This window comes from Scedosporium apiospermum (genome assembly GCF_000732125.1).
Source record: "Scedosporium apiospermum strain IHEM 14462 chromosome Unknown SEQ_SAPIO_0154, whole genome shotgun sequence".
Lineage (NCBI taxonomy): Eukaryota > Fungi > Ascomycota > Sordariomycetes > Microascales > Microascaceae > Scedosporium > Scedosporium apiospermum.
This window is the reverse complement of record NW_015971855.1, coordinates 255,809-278,444: the sequence shown is the minus strand read 5'-3', so window position 1 is coordinate 278,444 and position 22,636 is coordinate 255,809. Positions and strand designations below refer to the sequence as shown.

Here is a 22,636-nt window from a genome sequence, read left to right as displayed (position 1 = left end):
GCACACGCCCCTATCGCCCCTCCGGTCCGGGCAGCCAGTAAGCCAGCAAGGGGGGGCGAAGGGTGTAAAGAGAGAGAGCCAGGCGGGGAGGGGCGAGGGTATTACACTACTTCGTACAAGTGGTATGGAAGGCAAAGATCCTAATGACCAGACCGGGGCGACATGGCACCAATAACTTGGAAAACGTGGCTGGCCAGGGGAGTATTCCATTTCTTTTTTCCTCTTTTCCAACTTTTCCTTCTTTCCATGTGCTAATGCTAGGATCTTGCTAGCATGCGTACGAGGATATAATAGGAAGTAGGAAAAGATGAAGACGAGCAGGGGTGTGGAAAAGCCACGAGCGAAGGTCCCAGGGTGGAGGGTGGAAGGAAGAAAAAGGAATGTGACTGGAAAGATGTGAGATATCGCGTCCTTCGCTTCGTATAAACTCCTGAGAACATACTGCCTGCCTACGGAGTACCCTTACACATACACAATCATACAGACATACTTCGTACACACATGCCACATGCCGGCCGCATACTTTGATTGTTCTGGCAGCGCCCCAGACTGTAGCAAGCGCAGACGCACTCATCCGGTTGGTTGTACGGAGTAGATTTGAGGGGTTCGATGGTTGGTTCTGGGCCCTTGGCAGCGTGATGGACGTGAATGTGGCCGTGAATGTAGACGTCAGAGTGGGCTTGGGCGCAATACATACGCATATGCCCGGCCTGATGTGGGCGTCAAAATGTGGGAGTGGGTGGGGACCCGAGGACCAGGTAAACTTCAAACCGGGCTGGTCCAGGTGCAAAAACTCCGGATGGTGGCGTCGTCCAAGTCTCGATCGTGAATCTAGCTATTTCCTGGTTGATACGACGAAAAAGTTGTAAGTGGTGCCAAAAAAAATGCGCAGGTCCAGAGATTCAGCCCCGACTCCGAAAACGAAAAAGAAAAACCAGGAGCATCCGTCATTGATCATTGGATCCAGAGATCAATAACTCCTACGTAATCTAACAATTGGAGACGGACGGGGATCATCGCCCTAGATCCAATCCAATGATAACGTCCAAAGCCTGTGGACACCGACCAGTGACCACCCGCTCGGTGTAGCCCGCCGTATGCACCATGTACGAAGTAATCTGGAGAGGCATGATGAGGCATGATGGGGCACGAAGAGGCACGAGGAGTATGGGGGAAGTCGCAAGTCGCAAGTGATTGATGCGTCGCGTCTCCAATGTTGGCAGTTTACGAGGTGCTGGTCGACATTGGGACCGATTGATGCAGATCTTCAAGGGCCTTCGCGTTCCAGAAGACCTTACAAATCACCGATCCGGATCAACATCAACATCTGACGATAATTGACCTTTTGGTCATGGACTCGTGGTCGAGGTCAGCTTGGAAAAGAAAACCCCGAACCGCCGATGATGCTCGTATTGCACTTCCCGTTTCTCTCTCCTTTCTTCTCTTTTTTCCACTTTTTATTTGTTATTTGTTTCTTCTTTTGATAATCCTATGAAAACAGATTACATAGTGCTTACGGATAGGGCGGGAGAGAAAGAACAAAGACAAGGAACCAGGGCGACCCCGAGAGGGGCTGTTTGGACGGTCGTGCGGTGTGAGCTTAGGCTGAACACCTTCCAAGGCAAGCCTCGCTCCCTAAACTAGAATGGGATGATCGGGAATGAGGTCTTCGACCTTGTCTTCCAAACCCCCCTCTCGATCTCGAAGATAACAGAATCAGCTCGCTCGCCCCTAACACTGGGCTATGCGGTGCCGCCACCAACTTCCCACCACTCGTCGCCTAACCTGACGTAGTGGACCTACGTGACAAGCCGCTGTGATGTGATAGGGTCGTCTCTTGAACTATCCAGCTTGACTCGCCCTGAAGTTAGAGGTAGTTAGAAGCTCCAATGCTGCAGCCAGCCAAGATGAGAAGAAAAAAGGACGCGAGGGAGGCCAGGATTGAGATCTGAATCACTGCCCCCCGGCACACCGAGTCAGATCGTTAGGTCGTCACCTCATCGACGCGATCCTGGGGTTTATTGGGCAGGAACCCCTGAAGACAAGAACCGCCTTAATCTCCCCAAAAGGGCCAACCCCCAGTTGTTCGAACAATCTTCGCGGCCTTAGATCCGGATTTAAGCGACCACAATGCCGGTTTCGATCGATGTGGTTAGAGAATAAAGGGAAGAAAAAAAGTAAACGCAAATCACGAACCCTTCGCATTTTCTTCTTGCCTTTTTCCACCCCAGCTACGAAGTACAGCAAACCGATAATATGGAGCATTTCACGCGAAAGGTTCGGAAGGGAACCGAGAAAAAAGCAACTAGGAACCAAAAAAAGGGACTTCAGTGGTGTCCAACAAATACATTGATATTTCGTCGCTCCGCCTCCACGTCTAATCTCCTTTATCTACAATGCCAAAGTACTAGCAACACATATGGGAAACAGAGGGGTTATCCGTTTAGAGAACCGAGAGGTCACCGAATCTCTCCTGTAGAATGTATTAGATACCGCAAAAGAAGAGGGGCGAGGGAGGGTGAACATGAAAGGGACGAATATGATGACATACCTTGTATCCGGGAACGACCCAGCGACCCTTGGAGACGAGCTGAGCAGTCTTCTGGTCAATGGAAGGCTCGGCAGCCGCAACCTCATCCTGTAATGACCAACAGTTAGCATCCATAAAATTTCCAACCCATCCGAGGGGGAAGAAAGAGGGGGGGGGGAAGCGATAGCCCCTTCATCCGAAAAAACTCGAGTGTTACGTACGACAGTGAGGTCCTCGAACGGCCTGGCGGTCTCAATGTTCTTGAGCGTCTTCTCGAGGTCCTGGAGCTCCATGGTAACCTTGTCCTTAGTAGCCTCGGCATTCTTCACAGCCTCGACCTCAAAGGCCTCAATGGCCTTGATCTGCCTGGTGACATCGTAGGTGGCGGGCTTGAAAGCCTTGAATCGCTTCTCGATCTCGTCGACAACGGCCTGGTTCTTGAGGACGGCGCGGTACTGGGCGAAGTCGACCTCGGTGGCCTGCTCCTGGAGGGCCTGGAGCTTGCGGCGGGCGTCTTCGTTTCGCTTCTTGAACGCGTGGAGGGAGGTCACCGTCTGGCCGCGGAGGCCGAGGGAGGTCGTAACCTTGGCCCAGTCGAGCTTGAGCGCTGCGCTTCGCTGTTGAGGAGGGTTAGAAAAAAATTAGCTCGTTTTTTTCGTCCCGAAGCATTGCAGAGTTCTGGGAGATGAGCCGCCGACACGCCAATTGATCGCCTATCATCGCGGGGAAAAATTTGCGCGCCAGTGAAAGATCTCGTAGGATTCGAATTGAATGCATGGAGCTACTTACTGCGGCCATTGTGAATGATGCTGTCGGAGGTTAAATGAGTGGAGGTGGTTTTCTCGTCTTCAATCAAGATGATGTTGGTTTGAACCTCCGGCTCGGCTATGTTGGCATGGGACCGAGTGACTAAGCAAATCACGTGGAATCGGGAACCTGATACGATTGATCGGCGTCAGCCGAGAAAGCCGTGGCACGTGACGTTTGGAGACACCGCCAGCATTGTTAGTCATCGCGAGTTCTCTAAGGAAAATAGATGTTCCGGCTCATCGACCTCGCAGTTATTGACAGCCGTTAACAACCGCCAGAGTTGGACATGGATCCCGGTCGGTAGTCATGCAGAACAGCCTCATTCCCCCCCTCCACCCCAGACGTCGGGCGTCCCTTTCATTTCGCGACGGACAGCCCTATTGGATACCCCTCCACTGCTAACTTCATTGTCTGCGAGGATTCAGATCCTCGTGTTTGGATTCTATCGAGATTGTCCCTCTTTATTTTATGCGGCCTCGGGAAATTGCAAAGTACAAATCTCTTTGTTCTTCTCTCGGACTGACCGGAAAGTGACTCTTCAAGATCAAGTTGCATACATTCAATTGGTCCTGCATTCTAACTCGCATATTGAATAAAGGGTTGAGGAAAAAAAGGCTCACTCGCCGCAAGTGTGAGGTAGATTGCCGGAGCGTTGCTGGTTGCGGGTTCGTAAGTGTCTTTCCAAGTTTGGTTAGCCCGCCAAGCTATCGATCGGGGGCTAACGCAACGCCGGGCTTACTGGGTTCAACTGGGTCCATTCAGCGGCTCTGGTATGGCCTGCATGGAACCGTCACAACCTGATGCTGTTTCTGGGACACGCGTCATTCCCACTTCTGCGTTGATCTAAAAGACATACGTATGCCCAGTCAACGAAGCCGTCAGTAGCGCCAATCGAACAAGCATTTTTGCAAATACACAAAGGCAGCCGGTATGGCAGACAACTGAAATAACTGAAATTAACTGAAATATCAGACAATTGAAGCGTTATGACCAAACTTAATCTGGGGCTTCCCGCTTAGGGGGGAGGGGTCGCTCTGATATTACATCTTGATGGACCAAGTATTGATATTAAAGGCACAGAAGTCTTGACCCAAGTCATCACACTCGAAACATAATGTACGCGAGCAGACTTCTATTCTCAGCTTTCCCCTCGTACCAGCCGATGTTACGCTGGAAGAGGAATGCTATTCTCGTTCTCAGTAACGCTCAATGGCATTTCGAACTAGTTTATTACCACGTACGAAGCCTGAGCTGACAATGGATTACGCACAACGGAACAACGGTGCCGGCCCCCGCCCGTTTTCTAGCTCCCAGCCAAAGAGAACCCAGGCCAGACCAGTGGGCTGGATCGAGGGATACGTAAGAATGAACACTGTTTGTGGCGCCTCTTCTGGCTCGGAGGGCCAAAGGTGGACCCAGCCTACTTCCTACTTCGTAAACTACGAAGTAGTTCGACCGAGGGTGATGCATTCAGCAACCCATCTGCGCCTCCTTCTCCCCTTTAATTCGGGACCAGTTACTTCGTACATCACGGTATTTGTCCTGGAAAGGGTAGCTTCCCTTTACTTTGTACTAGACAAAAGGTTGATCAATGATCTTGACGTTTACACGTACTCCCGGCTCGGCTCTTTATTCTTTATTATTCCTTCCATTCTTCATGTATAATATCGAGATATATCCTTCGGGAAGAGACCCCAGATTTTAAAAATATATTACCTCTTAATGACGACCCCCTTCTAGCCTTTGCCTCCACAGCGTCGCTCAAAAATCTTCAAGACATAAAATTAAACCTGGTTGGAAGCCGGCCCCCATTTAAAGCAGTCCTCGGCTTCCCTGTGGATCATCCTAGGAGTTCGCTGCCCTGCCCAAGTAAAACAACCAGGCCATTGAGCGTTCTCTTGGCGCAAGACGTCTCTGTATTAGATCCCTCTCTTCTCTTCCTCCCTTCTTTTCGTCTTTCTAGTATTTACATTTACATCTTTCCCTTCTTTTATTTTTTTTCTTATATATACTTTCATATTTTCTTTTTCTTCTTTTCGTCTTTTTTTTTTTTCTTCTGTTTTTTTTCTCCCCCTCCCTTCTCTTGTCCTTTCGTCCTTGAATCCGACCATTTCACAGCGACAATGGCCCGATTAAAGCTCTCCAGCCTGCTCCTTGGACTCTACGGAGCTCTGGCTCTGGGAGCTTCACTGCCGAGAACGGAAACTTCCTCAGACGAAACTGCCCTTACCCCAAGAGGCATGCTTGCTTTTCCGGTCTCGCATGAAGAGCAGGAACATCCGATCGAGAGGCGGCGAGTACGACGACAAACCGATACCGACACGCCAGTGTTCAACTATTCTTCCGTTGCGTACATGATTGAGCTCAGTATCGGTACCCCCGGCCAGTCTGTCAAGGTGATTATGGATACGGGCTCATCGGAGCTCTGGGTAGACCCGGACTGTAACACGGCCTCGTCCCAACCGCAGCAGAGCGAGTGCTTGCGTAACGACTACTACGACCCTTCGAAGTCCTCATCCGTCGTAATCAGCAACCGCCAAAAGACCCTCAGGTACGGTCTTGGCAACGCTACCATTCGTTACGTCACGGACAATATCGCTCTTCCGCAATCAGACATCTCTCTCAAGGATGTCCGGTTCGGTGTTGCGACTGAGACGTTCCAGATGAGCCATGGTATTCTGGGATTGAGCTTCGGAAACCGCTTGAACCTCCAGTATAACAACTTTGTCGACGACCTTGTTGATCAAGGCGTCATAGCCACCCGCGTCTTTGGGGTTGCGCTCGGTGCGAAGGAAGAGACGGCGAACAGCGGTTTGCTTACTTTTGGCGGTCTTGATACGAAGAAGTATTCGGGCAAGCTTCACACTTCACCGATTCTCGGGCCCCAGAATGGGGAGCAGCTTTACCGGTATGGCTCAATATTTGCTCTCTTTTATAACGGAAGACCCTGTTGTTACTAACACGCGAGAAAACAAGATACTGGGTGACACTCAACCAGATCGGTGTCACAGACAGAAAGGGAAATTCGAAAGTATACATGGACAGCGAACTGCCCGTCTTCTTCGACACCGGCGCGACTCTCAGTTATCTTCCGGAACAGGTCGTCACAGCTTTGGCAGACGACCTTGGCGCCCAGTACAATCCCAATTACGACCTTTTCCTTGTTCCTTGCGGTCAGCAGGGCTCGATCAACTTCACCTTCGGGAATTTCACCATCAATGTGGGCTTGGAAGAGTTCGTCTGGCAGTTGTCGGGCAGCTCGACCTGCGCCTTGGGTGCCATGGTTGAGACGGACAATTCGTACATTCTCGGAGCTTCCTTCCTCCGATCCGTCTACGGTACGATTCTTGGCTGCTTGAACCGTGTGTGGAATAACCATTCGCTAATGCATATTCCATTTTATAGCCGTCTTTGATCAAGAAACTCCGGCTATTCACTTTGCGCAGTACGCCAACTGCGGCTCGAAACTCCAGGAGATCCCCGCAGATCAAAACGCGGCGGCCCAATTCGAGGGCGAATGCTCGACAAACGACATTGTCGGCTCCGGCACCAACTCCGGCTCTGGCTCCGGCAGCGGCGACGACAACGCGGCGAACATGATTCGCCGCAACGGCATGTGGCTCTCAGTCGGTGTTGTTGCTGCCGAGCAGGCACTGGCCTGGCTCGTGTAACACACGACTTGGTTTTATATTGATGGGATTACCCTCGTTTCCCACCTTCCTTGGCATTTTTTCCCTTTATTTTCTTCATTTCCAGCCCCCACTTCCTATTTTGTTCCCATATAAAAAGCTAGGGAGAATCAGAACCGGGGGAGTACATATTGACGATTTTTCGAAAGCATTCTGCATACTCCTCATCGAGGATATTGGAAGGATCACTACGGCGTTAAACGGTTAACGGCCCTGGGTTTAAACGACACCCACACCTTTGTTTTTTCTTTTGCAGATAAGTTTGGTCCTCGGGGACCATGGCCAGCGCCTGACTGAATATTAGGCCTGCTAAACGGGGAATTTCGGAGAAGATTTAGGATTAGATTCTTTCTTTTCGGCGGGCATATAGGAGTTACCGGGGAGTACATATCATGGCCATAAAGTTGCCACATTCATTCGCTATACCCCCTAGATTTAGACGGCACAATATGAAATCTACTACTTACGACGAGTGGTCGAATAAGAAAAGACTATGAAAAAGACTGAGAAAAAAGTGTGGCGTTTGGATTCTGGCGGGCCCTTAGGATAGGGGAATAGGGGTCTTCGACTCGACTTTTCAGTGAGCGGGACTCGCCTCCGTGGCTGAACAGACGAGTACTGAGTGTGCGATCTATTCCTGGTACACACACCGAGAATCTGGCGGTTACAGTCGCATTGGCCGAGAGCAGTAAGTTCAGTTGCTGGTTTCTGGATCCCCAACTCCTCTTCGACCTCTTGGGAGAGCTAGACTTTCCTCCGATGCCCAGCCAGGTAACTTGTGATCATGCCCGCAGTAGGTTGTGCCCCTACATAAAAGATATGCGGAGCGGTGGGACTCGGTGATGGCCCTAAGAGCCCATCTCCTGCCTCCTGCAGTAGTAGCGTAGAGTCTATTTACTTAACAGCTCTACCGAGGTACGTATCGATCGGTGAATGATCCGGTTGTTTGTATGTTTCTTGCATTCTTTGATGCTGTAAACTAGGGGACCTTGAATAGAATCGAGTTAGGACCCTTGCCACAATGGTCCACTTCATCGGCAAGTTCCAGGCAAAGACGAGCAGGAAAAGAAGTCATGTAAGTGATGTAGCAAGTCGTTTTCAACCGTTTTCAACCGAGCAGCACATGCAGAGATGGATGGAGTTGATCATTGATCGGCTAGGACAGGCGATTTAGTGGATCAACAGATACGGACACACATGGAGTTGGCATTGAACTTTACGTTCCTACATTCTGGATGGTGTTTAACTACCACGGTTGCCCTCGACATCTTATAATCACAATCTTGACCAAGCTCAGGGGATGCCACGGCTCAGTTCTGATTGAATGAGGCAGAAATGAGTATCAAAATGCCGTTCACAAACGCTATATTCAAAATGTAAAAAGTATGTATAAGGTATCAAGAATCGAACCGCTCATCCCGTGTGCCAGCACAAAGCTCACTCCCCGGGTTGACTCTCTCTAAGCCGAACCCGGGAGGTATCTACACACTTTTGCTTTCCCCATGTAAACTGCAAGGATTGAAATTCCCATGCCATACAGACGCCGGTGTGTCTATTCAAATCAAGTCAAGCCAAATAACATGGAATCGACGTCCCTAGGGGATGGTCCCTTTAGATTTCAGACTCGAGAGACTGGGGTTCCAGTCCCAGTGGAGATTAATTGTCGCTTTTTGTTTCCTTCCGTCTCGCTCATGCGGAATTTTCTAAGACGGTGGAGGACCAGACCTGCCAGGACTATGAATCGGGATGTTAGCACGAAGGGATGTTTCCTAGATATCGGTTCCACACTACTGTCTCGCATCCGAACTACCACGGACGGACGATCCACTCTCTCCTCCCTCAACCCGACTAGATTCGGCTTTCCGACATTGAACAGCAGGAGGGTTAACTCACGCGCAACCGATTGGTGTCACGACACCATAGGGGCAGTCTCCAGCTTGCTTCTGCACCACCTGGTCGGAAAAGACGGGAATGAGAACCATGCCCGCGCTGGCGAGCGAGGTGCAGAGGGTGACGGCAACGGCGGCGAGCGTAGTGATCTTCATGGTGGCGGTTTGTGAGGTATTGATGGATGAGAATTGATAGACTCGGGTGTCTCGTTATTTGCTCCCGTCGTTCTCGTGGGATTGATTTGAGGAATCGAAAGGATCCCAAGTTCTCGACCAGCGTAAATTGAAAGGGAAATCGGGAGAGCGAAGCGGTAAACTCGGGTTGGACGAACGTACAAGTCAGACCAGCTGGGCGAAAGTGAACGGCAAAAGGAGATCTAAATGACAATTATTTGGCGCTGAAAGAAGGGAGAGGAGGCATTAAAAATTCAAAAGAGAGGAGAAGAGGAGTAAAAGAGGGAGAAGAGAAGCAAGGGGTGACGTCCAACGGATCTTCTGTTACAGTATAATGTCACACAGCGTTGGATGCGTTTCAGGATTGAAACGAAACATCACTACGAGTGGCTGGCACCGCAGCGAATGGCCTTACATGTCGATCCAGCCCAGCGCCTACAGAAAAGTCGCCTATGAACACTGGAGAAAAATTATCAAAATTATGTTTATATCTTTCGTAGATGACTAGACTGTGCATTTGAATTAAGCGCCGTGTTATTCGAATTGTGGTGGCTTTCGGAGGGAATGTTTTGATGAGAGTTCTTCTCCATCCCATCCAGGCTCATCGTTGTCTGGGCGTCGTCGCATTATGAATGGGGCAAAGCGTCCGAGGGCGGTTTCTGCATCGGAAGTGGTTTTAAAAGGGTTCAGCTGGGCACACTTGGGGACGGCTGACGGTCCTCGGCGCCTCAATATCTCGAGGATTTGTGCCTTTGTATGACGGCGGGCTTCATAGAACCGGCCACATGTTGTCCTTTTTCTTCTTCTTTGCGTTCAAATGCGATGCCACAGGCATCTCGCTATGCCGACACTCTAGATCTCGATCCAGGGCGGCTTCTCTGGGTTCCCGATCGAGGCCCTCAATTGCAACTATTCCCAACCTCGGACAGTGTCATAGACCCAATGCTCTCTAGGTGCAGTTTCGTTCACCTCGTGCCATCATCTTCTTGCTGCTCGAGGTCCCCTGTAACCTTGGAATATCTTCTGTCGAACTGATGGATTGCCCTGTGGAGCCGGCATTTGAACGCCGGTGGTGGACGAAACGGTTTCGAAGGCTCTCTTAGTTTCTCTCAGCTGTCAAACATCTCACATCACTCTCGAGGGCACGGCTGACCTGTAAATATGTGGAATACTGTCTCTATTTGCAAGTTCTAGGAATTACCTGCATCTTTTAATTGTCATGTATTTTGGGTAAACCTGCTTCCAGAAACTCGAGGGTTCCCCTCGTCCTCGGATCTGGAATCTACCATCGCTCCTATCTCTTAAGGCCTGCCGATTGCCTTTCCACTGGCCTGGATAGGTCACTATTCAGATGGAACAACTCTCGATATTAAATCGCCGACTGAAGGACACTGCAACTTCCACTATAGGTAAGCACTAGAAGTGCACTCGCGAGTTCGCGCCGGCATCGATTCGACAGAGGAAACGTAGGCGTCCACCTCTTTCACCAGGCACCAATCAACGGAGACCGGTTGATGTCTTCTTTCGTTGTTGTATAGTGTATATCCTTTCCGCGCGTTTGCTGTACCGTAGGACCCATTCAGATAACGAATTGAGTCTCGAGTAATACCACTTTGTGAGCGCTGTATCAAGGTGGGTTTATTCTCGTTGGACCGCTCGTTCTCGCCACGAGGTGGGCATTTCAAAAAATTTGCAACGGCTACCTAAGTCGGGAATGATTCGGAAAAAGCCACCACATCGAGTGATAGCATCGGACCGAATGCTTGCGATTGAGAGGATTTCATATTGGACTCTCCTCTGTCTGCTTCTAGAGGAAAGTCTGTGTGCTGTTCCCGGAAGCTGTCTGTTCTAGAGAAGGGCCACATCAGTGACACGCGCGTTCAGCCCAAGAATCTATCAACCGTTTAATATTTAATGGAAATGCGTTGCTAGCACTAACTTATACAGATGATTAAAAGGAAGATCCTTGAAATACAGAGCTCAAGCCTTTCATCTCGCCAGTCGTCAGACTATGGGAGGATCGTTTCGACAAAATAGAATATCAAACTGGCGTGCCAGTAAGTTTGAATTTGTGCTCAGCTCACAGTTTGCTTTGACGACGAGTCGACGTCTGAGAAGGTCATTCTGGAGGATGTCACAAGGGGGACGAGGCCCGGCTGCGACGGGACATTCGTGGTTATTTCCCAGCAGTCGAAATCACCAGCACCTCATTCTGTGGTAGGGACCTCGTTTGAAATCGGCAAGAGGGTCGCACCGGAATGGAGTAAAACGATGTTTTTATTTTCATTTCGAGGATATCTTACACCTCATCCAAAGCATAACGTGTGCAGCCAGCCTCCCAGCACCCCACGCCTTTCATGTCAACTGAAACTACCTTCCCAAGAGTGATCAAGACTCTGGGAATCCCGGGTGTTATTATCATTATTCCAACGTTAAGAGAGACGCTTGTCCGACTTTAAAATCTTTCAATAGTACAGAAATCCGTTGAATGTTTACCGATGGCGGAAATCATGGAGTAAGCGGCATATGCTGCTTAATGTTTGGAGGCAGGAAGATGGGTAGGTACACAATAACGAGAGCAAGGACTACGCAAGACGGATAAGAATTAGCCGCAATCACACTTCAGGGAATTTGTATAGTATGTAAATCGGGGAATGGAGGTCGAGACACAGGGAAACTTACAGGCCATGACGGCAGAGAAGTAGCCTGGCATACTGGCGTTCCTCCTTGCCTGCTCGCTCTGGCCAAGCCAGGACTGGAGGCTGAAGACAAAAGAAGCCCACCCGATGAATCGGTTTCGTGTCATCATCGCCGCCATGGGGAGAGTGGAGGAGAGGGTGGAGGAGAACTCGACCTCGTCGGGTCGGGGTTGAGGTTCCTGATAGGGGACGACTGTGTCGGGGGACGACGGATGGTTAGTTCCTGAGTGCTAGGAGGCTTCCGGTGATACGGCGCCTGGAGCTTTGAGGACCAGGCGAGGGAGAAAATAAATAAGACTTACCTAGGTCTACCCTTCGCATGTCCTTTAGGCTCGTCATTGTGTCAATCTGATGATGTTGATTCCGCGATAGTTGAAATTGCTGGACAAAGCTCGCCCCGTCGCATTTCGCGAGAATGCGTTGTCGTCTTCGCGGTCTGATACCTGTTGTATTACGTAAACATAAATGGGCAATGGCAATTTTTGGCGTCAATTTGGAATGAATTGCTGTAACCGTATAAGGCAGGCTCTTACAGACCCCTAATTTTAGGGGCACTATTCCTCACATCTTGAATATTAGGTGTTAGTCCTGAGTTTGGTGATACTACTCATCGATCGCGATGCCTTTGCTCGATGTCCTCTAACAACACGACTCCGGAAGTGACATGCCGGGTCGACGGTCGAGTGAGCCACCCAGAAACACCTGTTAGACAGTTTCACATCGTGAAACGGGGGACCAATAATCATCTAAACGTCACCGATGAGGGTTTGTTCGAAACTTTTTATCTGTGATTTACGATGGAGGTGGCCACATCGTTGCTAATGTCGAATTTTAATGCTTGTCGGAATACCGTTGCCGACATTCAAGAGATAATCATGTGAGTGGTGAGTGGTGAGTGGCCCATGGAGACAGAGAGGGAGAGAGGTTGAGCCAAAAGAACGCATCGCTGGGCAGGTATCGATGAACGTTTGAAATCAAATGCCACTAGACGGTTGCCCTCCCGAGGAGAAGACTAAGAGGACGACACCGACACTACACTCCGTACACCACTTGAGGTAGTCAACTAAACTAGCTTAGTGTAGCTAGAAGTCGGCGACAGAACTGGGGTAAATGCACCCATGCAGAGATGAATGTGGGTGGTCGCGTGTCGTCATTTCGTCTAGTTCATACTCCGCTCTCTCACCGCCAGGCCAGAAAAACCCGCGGGCAACACTGCTTTCAGCCGAAAATGGTTCGAGTCCGGGAATACTCTCGGAAAGTCCCCTGAGCCGGACAATCGACATTACATCAAATCTACGAAGGTGGGAATAATTGAGTTTGAGAGCAGAAAAAAAAGAAGTAAAAATAAGATGGAGAGAAGGTCGCTACGATAGGCAACGCACAAACCGTATAGTAAACTTCGTACTCCGTACTTCGTGAAACAGAAAACCAGATCTCGGAAGTAATGTTCCTGTTGTCAGGCACAATCTCTTTACAGACCCGATTGTCCAGAGTATCTCAAGTTTACTGTACGACCACGGCGATGGTTGAGGATGAGGATTCGCGTCCAAGGCAAATAGAAACTTAAGTGATCGGGAATGTTCACGCGCCGCTGCCTTTTTTTTTTTTTTTTTTTTTTTTTTTTTTTTTTTCTCTCATCCCGAGAGGTCAGACGATCACTGTCGGCCTTTTTACGAGTTCGGTGGCAATGATGGTCTAGGGATGCTTAGGTGGGAGTGTTTGTGGCGATCTGTGACACCCTCGATTCTCTGACAAACTAGTTTGCAGCTTGGTGCTACGATTGCGAAAAGCTTAACGCAGACTGGGTGTTGTGCATTTGGAACGCGAGCAACCGCCATCATCAACTCAACTCATGTTGGCCGAGACACACACCATCTGACCGCAATCCGACGGCCTGTCCAACAACGCGAGGTGGAGGGTGGTCTTCCACCCACAGGCTAGCGAACAGTGCGGCTTTTCGGGACGGGGGACCCTGATAAAAGCGGAAGGAGGATGCAATGCCGCAGAGAGAGTGCATCCTATGCGAAGCGATCGTAACCTGATATCGGCAGCCCAGCCGGGGGGCGTGCGGGGCAGAATATCAATATTACTTCCGCGGTATAAACTAGAATGCAAGGTGGGTGTGGTTTACACGAGTGATGGGTGGGATATGCGGGGGGTCGAGAAGATTGATGGAAACCCAACATCGATTGAGGGTCGCACTGGCTCGAGGGCGAGAGGAACCCGGAAGGGATTGCAGGGCTGACCTCTTTCACGTCAAATCGGGATAGATTGGAGGTGCTTTCTGCCGTTTTAGTTTGCTCAAGTTTACTCTTGCTTCTGTACCTACGAGAACTCTTCGTAGATAATAGATCAATGAGGTCGATACGCAGAAGGAGCACGGTGGTTCAGGGAAGTATTTGGGGCAGCCCTCCCTTGCCCTGTCCTTCAATTCTGCTTAGTTGCAGGTGCTTGTCAGCATTACGCAGCAGAACTTGGAGCGGAGTTGATGTGCACCAAAGAATCGTATATCCCCGTTCTTTACCTGTGTACCAATATTGACTCAGTACAATCAATGCTCAACATACTTCGTATCAATCGACTCGGGGAGTTTAGCTAAGCTCAACTCCCGTAGACATCATGAGTATTTTATTAGTTTTATTATTGATCAGTCGTGATGGTTGGTCCTTGTTGCCTCGGCTGATCAGGCGGCGAGGTCTTCCGCTCAACAAGGCTTGGTATGCTGGTTGATGTAAACTACGAAGTTTGGTCCGCCGCCCGTGCCGCCCACGCCGCCAGGGCATACCCCTCCTGAGCCAAGACAGATCCTACACTACGTCCCCCCAAAAAGTTGCCGGCTGCAATCAATGTCGATGTCAGTGCTTCATCCTTGTCAGCACTGTGCTCTGGGGTCACCTCCTCAACTCAACCTCAACTTCAATTCCCTTCCATCCTCCACTACGAAGTAAATTGACTCGAGGTACGAAGTACGAAGTACCCAACGCCCAATCCTGGAAGGACCCACCGTGCTGCCAGCGCTGCCGTGCTGCTGAGAAGTGAGATGGTCCTTGTCTCCTTGACATCAAATGCTGCGCCTGCGCTACTCCAGAGTCCATCCGGCACAGCACAACGAAACTAAACTCGCAGATCTTGACGACTTCCCTTCATCCCGACCCAAGAAACCAAGACGCCTTCTCCGACGAACGCCTTGGCTTACCACCACCCGCCATCACGATAGTCTATCTCGCCTCAATTTTGCTTGTCAATAGTTTCCTCGTTTTCTGCTTCGCATCCACATCGATATCCTTTGCCCATCAGCTCCTCGAGCGATACATACTTCCGTATTGCCATCCTTGTATTTGCTCCAACTTCCTGTGCTCCCTCCAATATATCGGCATATTCTATCTCCTCCCGACTTCCATCGCCGTTGCCAGCTTCGTGCTTCGTGCACCCTCTCTTCTTCGGTCTATCCTCGCGTCCTCCTCATCGCCAGCTCTTTGATTGCCATACCTTTCCGCCGAGACCCTTCGCCAGCAGTTATTGCTCGTCTCTCTCCCGATAGCGAGCCTTTCCGAACCGTAATTGCTTGATAGACCTTGGGCATGCGAGAAAATTCCATTCGACTCTTGCCCCCTACCGATGACAGGTATGAGCTAGATTGTACTCATTCGCACATAGTCTACCCATCGTGTCTGGTTAGCGACGATCCTGAGCATATCCGTCCCGACTCGTCTCTGCGGTTTCCTCCTTAGCATCGCGAAGCCGACTTATCGCCGGCGCCGCTTGGCTCGACTGAATAATTTTATACACCATCCCTTGTCGCCATATAATCATCTCTTTCCTCATTTTCGCGTGATGGCGACACCGACTTCACTCCGACCATGACATCTCGCACATCCATGGGCGCCCAGCCGCCCCGGCCGCCTCAGCGCACGCTGAGCAGCCCGGGTTTGCCAGGCCAGCGCTCTTCTCACCAACGCAGCCTGTCGCAGCAGTATCTGCCTCCATCTCCCATCCGAAAAGACTCGATGATGGACTCATCATTCGATCCAAGCGATGTTTCGCAGTCCCGATTTAATACAGCCCCTCGCAGAGGTGGCTCCCGTTTAAAATTAGAATTGTCGACGGATTCCATCATGGCAGAACCGACCACATACGAGTCTCCGCAACCCTTACAATCACGAATAACCCCCATGAACGAATCCTCTGAAGTTGTTGATCCGAGCCCGGGTGGTTCTATAAGACCCAATTACTTGGAAAATGATAATATACCCTTACCGATGCCCAAGCGGCGAGCGAGATTCTCCCGTGAGATGCCTAGGTCGCGCCCCACGCCCACCCCGGTGCCTAGCGCTGCGAGCAGAGACAATCGCCCGAAGCCGTACACGATCGAGTACCCTCAAGATGCACCTCGCTATCAGCCGGTGAACTCCGACGGCTCTCGAACCTCTTCCGAGCTTCCACGCGTATCCAACTCGGGCTACGCCGATTTCTTCCCCTGGAGTGGCGATCATCCTGAAGACCAGTTTTCCGAGACGGTTATTCGTACCGGATACTTTCATAAGGCGCCCCCGAACCAAGCTGAGGCAGCGACGGCGAAGCCCTCCCTCTTCCCTCTGCTGAAGCAGAAGAACTGCCTCAACGCCTTATCTAGCGTATTCCTCGGTGTCCTTGCTCAAAGGCGACTTAGCGGCCAGATAAGAGCTCCGTCCACATTCAAGCCACCTCCTCGAGTGACGCTTACCGATACGAAGAGGGAGATGTGGCTCAAAGACTTGGCGAACCCTGCCACCTCCCTCAGACGCCTTAGCCGGACCATCCCGCATGGTATTCGAGGCAAAGTGCTTCTCGACCATTGCCTAAACAAGAACGTCCCAACGGATCGCGCCGTCTGGCTAGCGAAATGTGTCGGCGCCAATGACCTCAGAGCATTCAGGAGGAAAGGCGTCAACCAGACATTCATGGGCGGGGAGACCAAGTGGATAAGGGACTGGACCGTCTTTGTTGAACAGTTCGTGGAGAATGTGTTTTCGTCCTTTGAAATGCCTGACTGGAAGTCAAAGGTGACATATGCGTAGGCTTTCTCCCCATCTAATCTGCTATCTGCGTTGAGCAAGTTTATTTTTTTGTTTCTTTTTCTCCCTTACAGCCACGCTAAAGTTTCTTTTTATAGTCTTCGACTAGCGACTATCCTATACACCGAGCAACTATTGGATCGTGATCACTACATGGAATGGATCCTCTCTGGGCTCGAGAGTACCCCACAGTCCAAGCTGCCTATGTGGATTCTTATTTTGCAGCTCTATTGGAAAGATCTGCTTCGGTTGAGAAAGACAGGCCGCCGTCTGGTGACCTCATTACTCAACCACCTCTTGACGGTAAGGGCTACTCGTTGACCCTTGTTCGATACTTGAGCCTCAGTACTGACAATTGACTAGATCCAAAGCGATCCCGACCGCGATCTTCTCGTCCAGCTATCCTCACGTATAACGCCTCTCCTCTCTTCACTAATGGTCACGAATCCCGAGAGTTTCATCTCTCCCGCCACATGGCCTAAACATCGAGATGCGCTGGTCGAGCTAATCCAGCAGACCGACGGCGCTACCCGAGCAGCGTACCAGCTCATTGATGACCGAAACAATCGCCTTGTGTCTGGAAACGATTCGACCTCTACCCAGAGCATGCAACAACGGCTAGTAAAGCTCCTCGATTCCGCCCTTTATCAACCCTTCAGCGATGCGCTAGTCTCGCAGTGTTGGGCCCTGGGATCAGACAAGAGCGCAGTTGTACGCACGATTCTTGATTGGGGCACCTCGACTCTCCGACCCGGCCCAACCAAGGTCTACGTTACCGTCCGATTATTACGATCATGGGGGAAGCAGGGCCTAGACGTTACCACTGCTGTTCTTGAGCACTTGGACTTCATTCCGACTAACGATCACGAACGCAAGCAGTCCACCTACTCAATCGTGTCCGATCTGGCTCGCTCCAATGACTTTTCGGTCGCTAGGTATATTCAGTGGCTCATATCACGCGGTGGGCTTTCCGAGCCCTCGGAGATTAGCCAGATGGGTCCTTGTGCCACGCGCTTACTAGTGGAGCTCCCGGCGCATGCGTTGAGTTCGTCGCTAAAGTGTATGCGTGGAAATTTACTCCGGCGGGCATCCTTCGATGTTGAAGCTGAAAGGCTGGATCTCGAGAATGCTGTCAAGTTCGTGAAGCTTGGGCTAGGTCTGCCGTTGAATCCCGATGATCCTATTTCGCTGAAGAAGCCTATGTCGGCCACTAAGCTCGCTAAACCTGTCAGCAGGAGTAGCCGCAGCTTACAGACTAGCTTAGGCGCATTTCTCAGAGACGAGGTTTTTGCTCCCGCCGCTCTCGCTACGGAAGGACCAGGGATATCCCCTTCCATGTTCAACTATGCGCGGACCGTTCTCGAGGCCGCCAACGATTATGAGACGCTCCTGGGCATAGTTGAGCTTGCGTCTAAGATATCGAACGTGGAACTCTTGGCATCTTGCGCCGATACGATCAACGTCTATCTAACAACATTTGCGCCCATGGAGGATGTAAAGAAGCTCTTTGATGGCCTCGTAGCTTCGCTTAAGACAATCAGTGATGGCCAGGGTGTCGCATCTGCGCGTGCACTTCTTGCGTCACTTGCCAGTCTTGCTGATCGAATTCCGGGTTTGGAGGATCAGGCTCAGCAACTTCGAAGCGAGCTTCTTCGATGCGACCGAACCTCGGGTATAGATGCATGCTCACCCGTTTCCGATAGTATGGCCGGGCATATGCCGGATTTCGAAGGGACGCTTTACGAAGAGGTGGAGAAGGTTCTGTCTACTGGGACGAGAGTCGATCAGCCTACGATGGACAGACTTTTCCGAACGATCATGAGCCGCCTCGAGAGTTGTTGGTCGAAGTCCATGGAAGCGCAGCGAGCGTGCATTCCCTTGCTGACGCGCCTCCGGGCCTTTGACATTCAGCACTTTGATGAAAAGATGGTGGAATGGGTTAGCAATGTGAAAACAGCTGTTGGTCGGCCGCCTCTAGCGGAAACATTGCCCCTCCTTATCGGCCAGGGATGCCTCCATCTCGCTGCCGTTCTCAATGCTTACGTATCAAAGGGGCAGAGCAGCGCGGCTGCAAGCCGCTCTGGCGCCGTGTCTATCCACGGACCATATTTACAGGAGACATTACAACTAGCGTGCATGCACCTACCTCAATCGACTGCGCTGACACCCGAGGAATGCTGTCGGTTTCATATTCAACAGAAGACCCTGCTTTCCCGACATTCGGATGACCTTCGGCGGCTTCTTCAACATGCTCTCGCCGAGTATTGCGACTTAGGTGGGCAGGTCGGCGCGACAGACCTTCCTTTGGATCGCCGGGGGTGCTGGCCTGCTGTGCTCGATTTATTTAAGAATCTTATACTCATGAATCCTTATGGCTTGGTCCGCGACTTTACTTCGACAACGGTCATGACGTCGCCACGCCTACGTCAGTTAGCCGATACACTTGCCACCCAAGCGTTGGGTTTGTGTGATGCTCCCGAATCGAAAATATCCTTCGACCGTATTCTGGATATGGCGAATGAACTGAGCTTGCCATTCTGCCAGGTAAAACTGTCACTCAGTCTGAGTGACGACAGTGATATGTTAGCAGAAAACCAAGCGGAATCGCACATTTCGCTTTTCACAAAGGCAATGGAAAAGGCGATTGAGGCAAACAATGTCATGTGGACGAGCATTCTTCCCCATCTCAACGACACAATTGCGCAGCATATCCGAAATGAAGCTCGAGGCCGGTTCATCGATTTAATACCTTCCTTCAAGACCCAGCCACCCCCTCATACGGGGGATGGAAGCTCTTTGAAAGCCGCAGAGAGTTTGATATCGGTAATGGAGTCGATCACTAGCGGTCACACCACAGCATCAAGGGCTACCCATCTCACCCCGTCTATCTCGGAGAGAGTATCAGATTTGTGGGACGTTCTTGCCAGCAACGAAGACGAGAAGAAGCGACTCCATAACGTCGTCCTAACCGGATGGCTACCTTTGATGTTGAAGTTTCTAGCAATGCACGTCGGGCCAGCCGCCGAACCGGTGTCCGTGGCTACTCCAAGCGGAAACACCATTCGACCTCCGCCGAATCCCGCACAGACTGAACTGAGGGCAAAGGTTCTGCTTTCACTGGCTGGTATCTTTCAAGAGCTAGATTCTCTAGAACCTGCCGAGGCCCAGCTTGCGCAGCAATCTGGACTGGCGGAGCAGGTCCTTGACGTTGCCTTGCTAGTGGTTGACGGCCTACCGGATGAAGCACGCGCGCATTGCTGTCGTCTCATCCTCGTCTCGGACCCAATGAATATGCAGAACGCGAATGTGTCGACCGACTCCCACCTTCGCTATCTCCTCAGCTACACTCCTCCTTCTGCGGACAACCTCATGCTCTCTCCACGAAACCGAATGAATATGCAGGGTGGGTCCACTCGAACTGCAATGCTCGGAGCACCCGGGCAGGCCGAAAAGTTGATGCCGTTTTCGTATCGGCGGTGGGAAGTCTTGAACGAACCGACACCGAATGTCGGCGAGAACGATACTAGCCTAAGCCTCACCTTGTTTGAGTCCATCAAACTTCGTTAGATCCACGGGATCACTGGCCGGATATCCTTCTGTGACTCAGATATTTCTTTTGTTACCAGTCTGCAGTCTCCTCAGAGAAGCCGGTATTCCTCTGGATCGATTAACATACCAAGCCTTGATCCGTGGGATTGACGAGCGGCGAGGATATGACACGACAAGCATTTTAGAACGGACAGTTTGTCCAGGTGTACATGACGGGATGGGTTACTGGTGTCTTTATTTTTGGAGTTTTCATACCACACACACAATTGGATTATCCCCCTTCATGAAATGGACGCAACATGTATTTACTCTGATTTATACACATAGCTTTTTGCGGCATTTTTATTGGGATATTGGGGCTAATGCGGTTGGAAAAGGATCTGCGAAACGAGGAGGATCATGGACCTTTCGCCTGGGACGAATGTTTGCATCTGGAGTTTTTTTTTTTTTTTTCCTTTTTACCTTTTACTGTTAAGAAGGACCTTACGGGCATGGTCCTGTAAATACACCACGTTGACTTCAGGGGCCAGACTTGGGAGGGGAGTTTTCGGGGCGTCGCATGTTTCTTCCCCCTTTGTGTTTCTTGTCCATTCCCTTGCCTCCCCAGTTTTCCTGTTTATAATACCCTTTGGGGGCGAGATGAAGAACGCAGAATGGTACGACATGCATGAGGTGTAGTTAGAAGAGCATTTACGATCTCATCCTTTTGTTTTTTTTTTTCCCTCATAGGCCACAGCAAGTCTTGACCTTCACTTTTGGTCGGAGAGAGTGTTTTAACTGGACTGCATTCCACTGGCACACACATATACATTCATACATAGCTACAGCTCTCGATACTCGCTCAGCTCTTCTTCGGTCGTGCCCAGTCGGACCTTTTTGTTTCTTTCTTTTGTATTATTGGTCGGATTTGGTTGGTGTATCATATACCCTGTTCATACATTTATCCATGGCATGTCGGGAGACTCTGTGGAAGAAGGCGTCTACGGATTGATTCGAATCATGAAATATATCCTGATTTATTTACCTGTGAGCTAGAAGCTTCTAATGGCCACCGATGGCCATGTTATTTCCGTGGTTTTGGCGCATCATACTCTACTGTCGAGCTGTCTACGTAGTTGGTCAACGGTTCTTGACCGGACAAGTGGTCTGCATGCCTACGGTATGGCAGAGCAGCTAGGGGTAACATGCTACTCTACGCTAGTCCTAGCTACGTCTCTCTTTATTGGTCGGAGGGTTTGTATGTACGTACGATTTCCCTGGTGATTTCTTGTCGAAGTGAAGTCTCACGCCTTCCCAAATTGGCAGGGGAGGTCGCGCCAGGCATAGTTGGGTGGAAGAGATTGTTGGTCTCCTTCGAAGGCAGTCGAAATCCCAGACTCGAATGACGCTTGCCTCTACTGGTTATGATAGGGGTTGAGGTGGAGCGTTACGTTGGGGTTTGGGGTTTGGTTTGCTGATGTCCAAAACTACGAATTACAGTCTACGGTCCTCACGAACACATTCTCACGATGGAAATGAGGGGGGAAGTCAAATCATGGGGGAAAGGCGCTTTTCGATTCCTTGTGCTGTGCTCGCACCTCCTAATGGCCCGGCGTCCTTAATACCTTGTCTATCCTCTCCCTACAAAAACAACCTTTCGTGTCGTCCTTCTTAATATGCCTCTTCGGTGCGTCTAGAGCAACTCGGCGGGCGTAACCCCCCAATGATAAGGTCCCATCCGCCCAGCAGGAACACGAAAGCCCCTCGGCAGATGAACGGGGTCATTCTCATCAACGAATCCCTGCTCACGGAAAGCGAGCCATTTTTGCAGGACAGCAAGCGACTTTCCAGGCTCGATGGGGCCGACGACCGCCTCGGCGAACATACGGAGCTGGAAAGGGAACGAAAACTCCGCATAATGAGTCGCGCAGTCGTCGGGGTTGAGGATTCGCAGGAGGTAGGACCAGCCCTCGGACTCGGCGGCCAGGGCGAGGCAGGCCGCTTCCTTCTCGTCGGACCACCAATCGGGCATGAGCTCCGTGGCTTGGGTGGCTAGGCGCTTGAGAAAGGCCTCGAAGCCTTCGAAGCTTGGGGGTGGGGTGGAGGGGCGGAGCTTGTAGGCGTCGTGGATACGGAGGCGGTAAACGTCAATGAGGAGGATGTACACATCCTTCTCGGGACGCTTGTGCAGCCAGGTACCAGTTTCTAGGCGGGTCCAAGGGGTCTCAATGGGCTCGTCGAGGCCAGCGGTAGGAGAAAGCAT

At 50.9% G+C, this 22,636-nt stretch overlaps 4 protein-coding genes and 1 pseudogene across 4 annotated transcripts; 2 read left to right on the top strand and 3 right to left on the bottom strand.

The window, feature by feature from the left end:
* Positions 1 to 2,443: 2,443 nt before the first annotated feature.
* On the bottom strand, positions 2,444 to 3,328 carry SAPIO_CDS9885 (uncharacterized protein; the record flags this gene model as incomplete). Its single annotated transcript, XM_016791175.1, has 4 exons — positions 2,444 to 2,473; positions 2,552 to 2,638; positions 2,752 to 3,147; positions 3,320 to 3,328. 4 exons carry the CDS (start codon positions 3,326 to 3,328, stop codon positions 2,444 to 2,446), a joined length of 522 nt encoding a protein of 173 aa, XP_016639019.1.
* Positions 3,329 to 5,463: 2,135 nt separating this feature from the next.
* On the top strand, positions 5,464 to 7,011 carry SAPIO_CDS9884 (Eukaryotic aspartyl protease; the record flags this gene model as incomplete). The annotated part of the gene is made up of 3 exons (XM_016791174.1): positions 5,464 to 6,248; positions 6,317 to 6,678; positions 6,746 to 7,011. 3 exons carry the CDS (start codon positions 5,464 to 5,466, stop codon positions 7,009 to 7,011), a joined length of 1,413 nt encoding a protein of 470 aa, XP_016639018.1.
* Positions 7,012 to 11,600: 4,589 nt separating this feature from the next.
* SAPIO_CDS9883 (uncharacterized protein) lies at positions 11,601 to 12,130 on the bottom strand (the record flags this gene model as incomplete). Its single annotated transcript, XM_016791173.1, has 3 exons — positions 11,601 to 11,677; positions 11,775 to 11,984; positions 12,094 to 12,130. 3 exons carry the CDS (start codon positions 12,128 to 12,130, stop codon positions 11,601 to 11,603), a joined length of 324 nt encoding a protein of 107 aa, XP_016639017.1.
* Positions 12,131 to 15,651: 3,521 nt separating this feature from the next.
* SAPIO_CDS9882 (Mediator of RNA polymerase II transcription subunit 12) lies at positions 15,652 to 20,412 on the top strand (the record flags this gene model as incomplete). Its single annotated transcript, XM_016791172.1, has 3 exons — positions 15,652 to 16,844; positions 16,944 to 17,148; positions 17,209 to 20,412. 3 exons carry the CDS (start codon positions 15,652 to 15,654, stop codon positions 20,410 to 20,412), a joined length of 4,602 nt encoding a protein of 1,533 aa, XP_016639016.1.
* A 1,654-nt stretch (positions 20,413 to 22,066) lies between these two features.
* SAPIO_CDS9881 lies at positions 22,067 to 22,636 on the bottom strand (annotated as a pseudogene; the record flags this gene model as incomplete).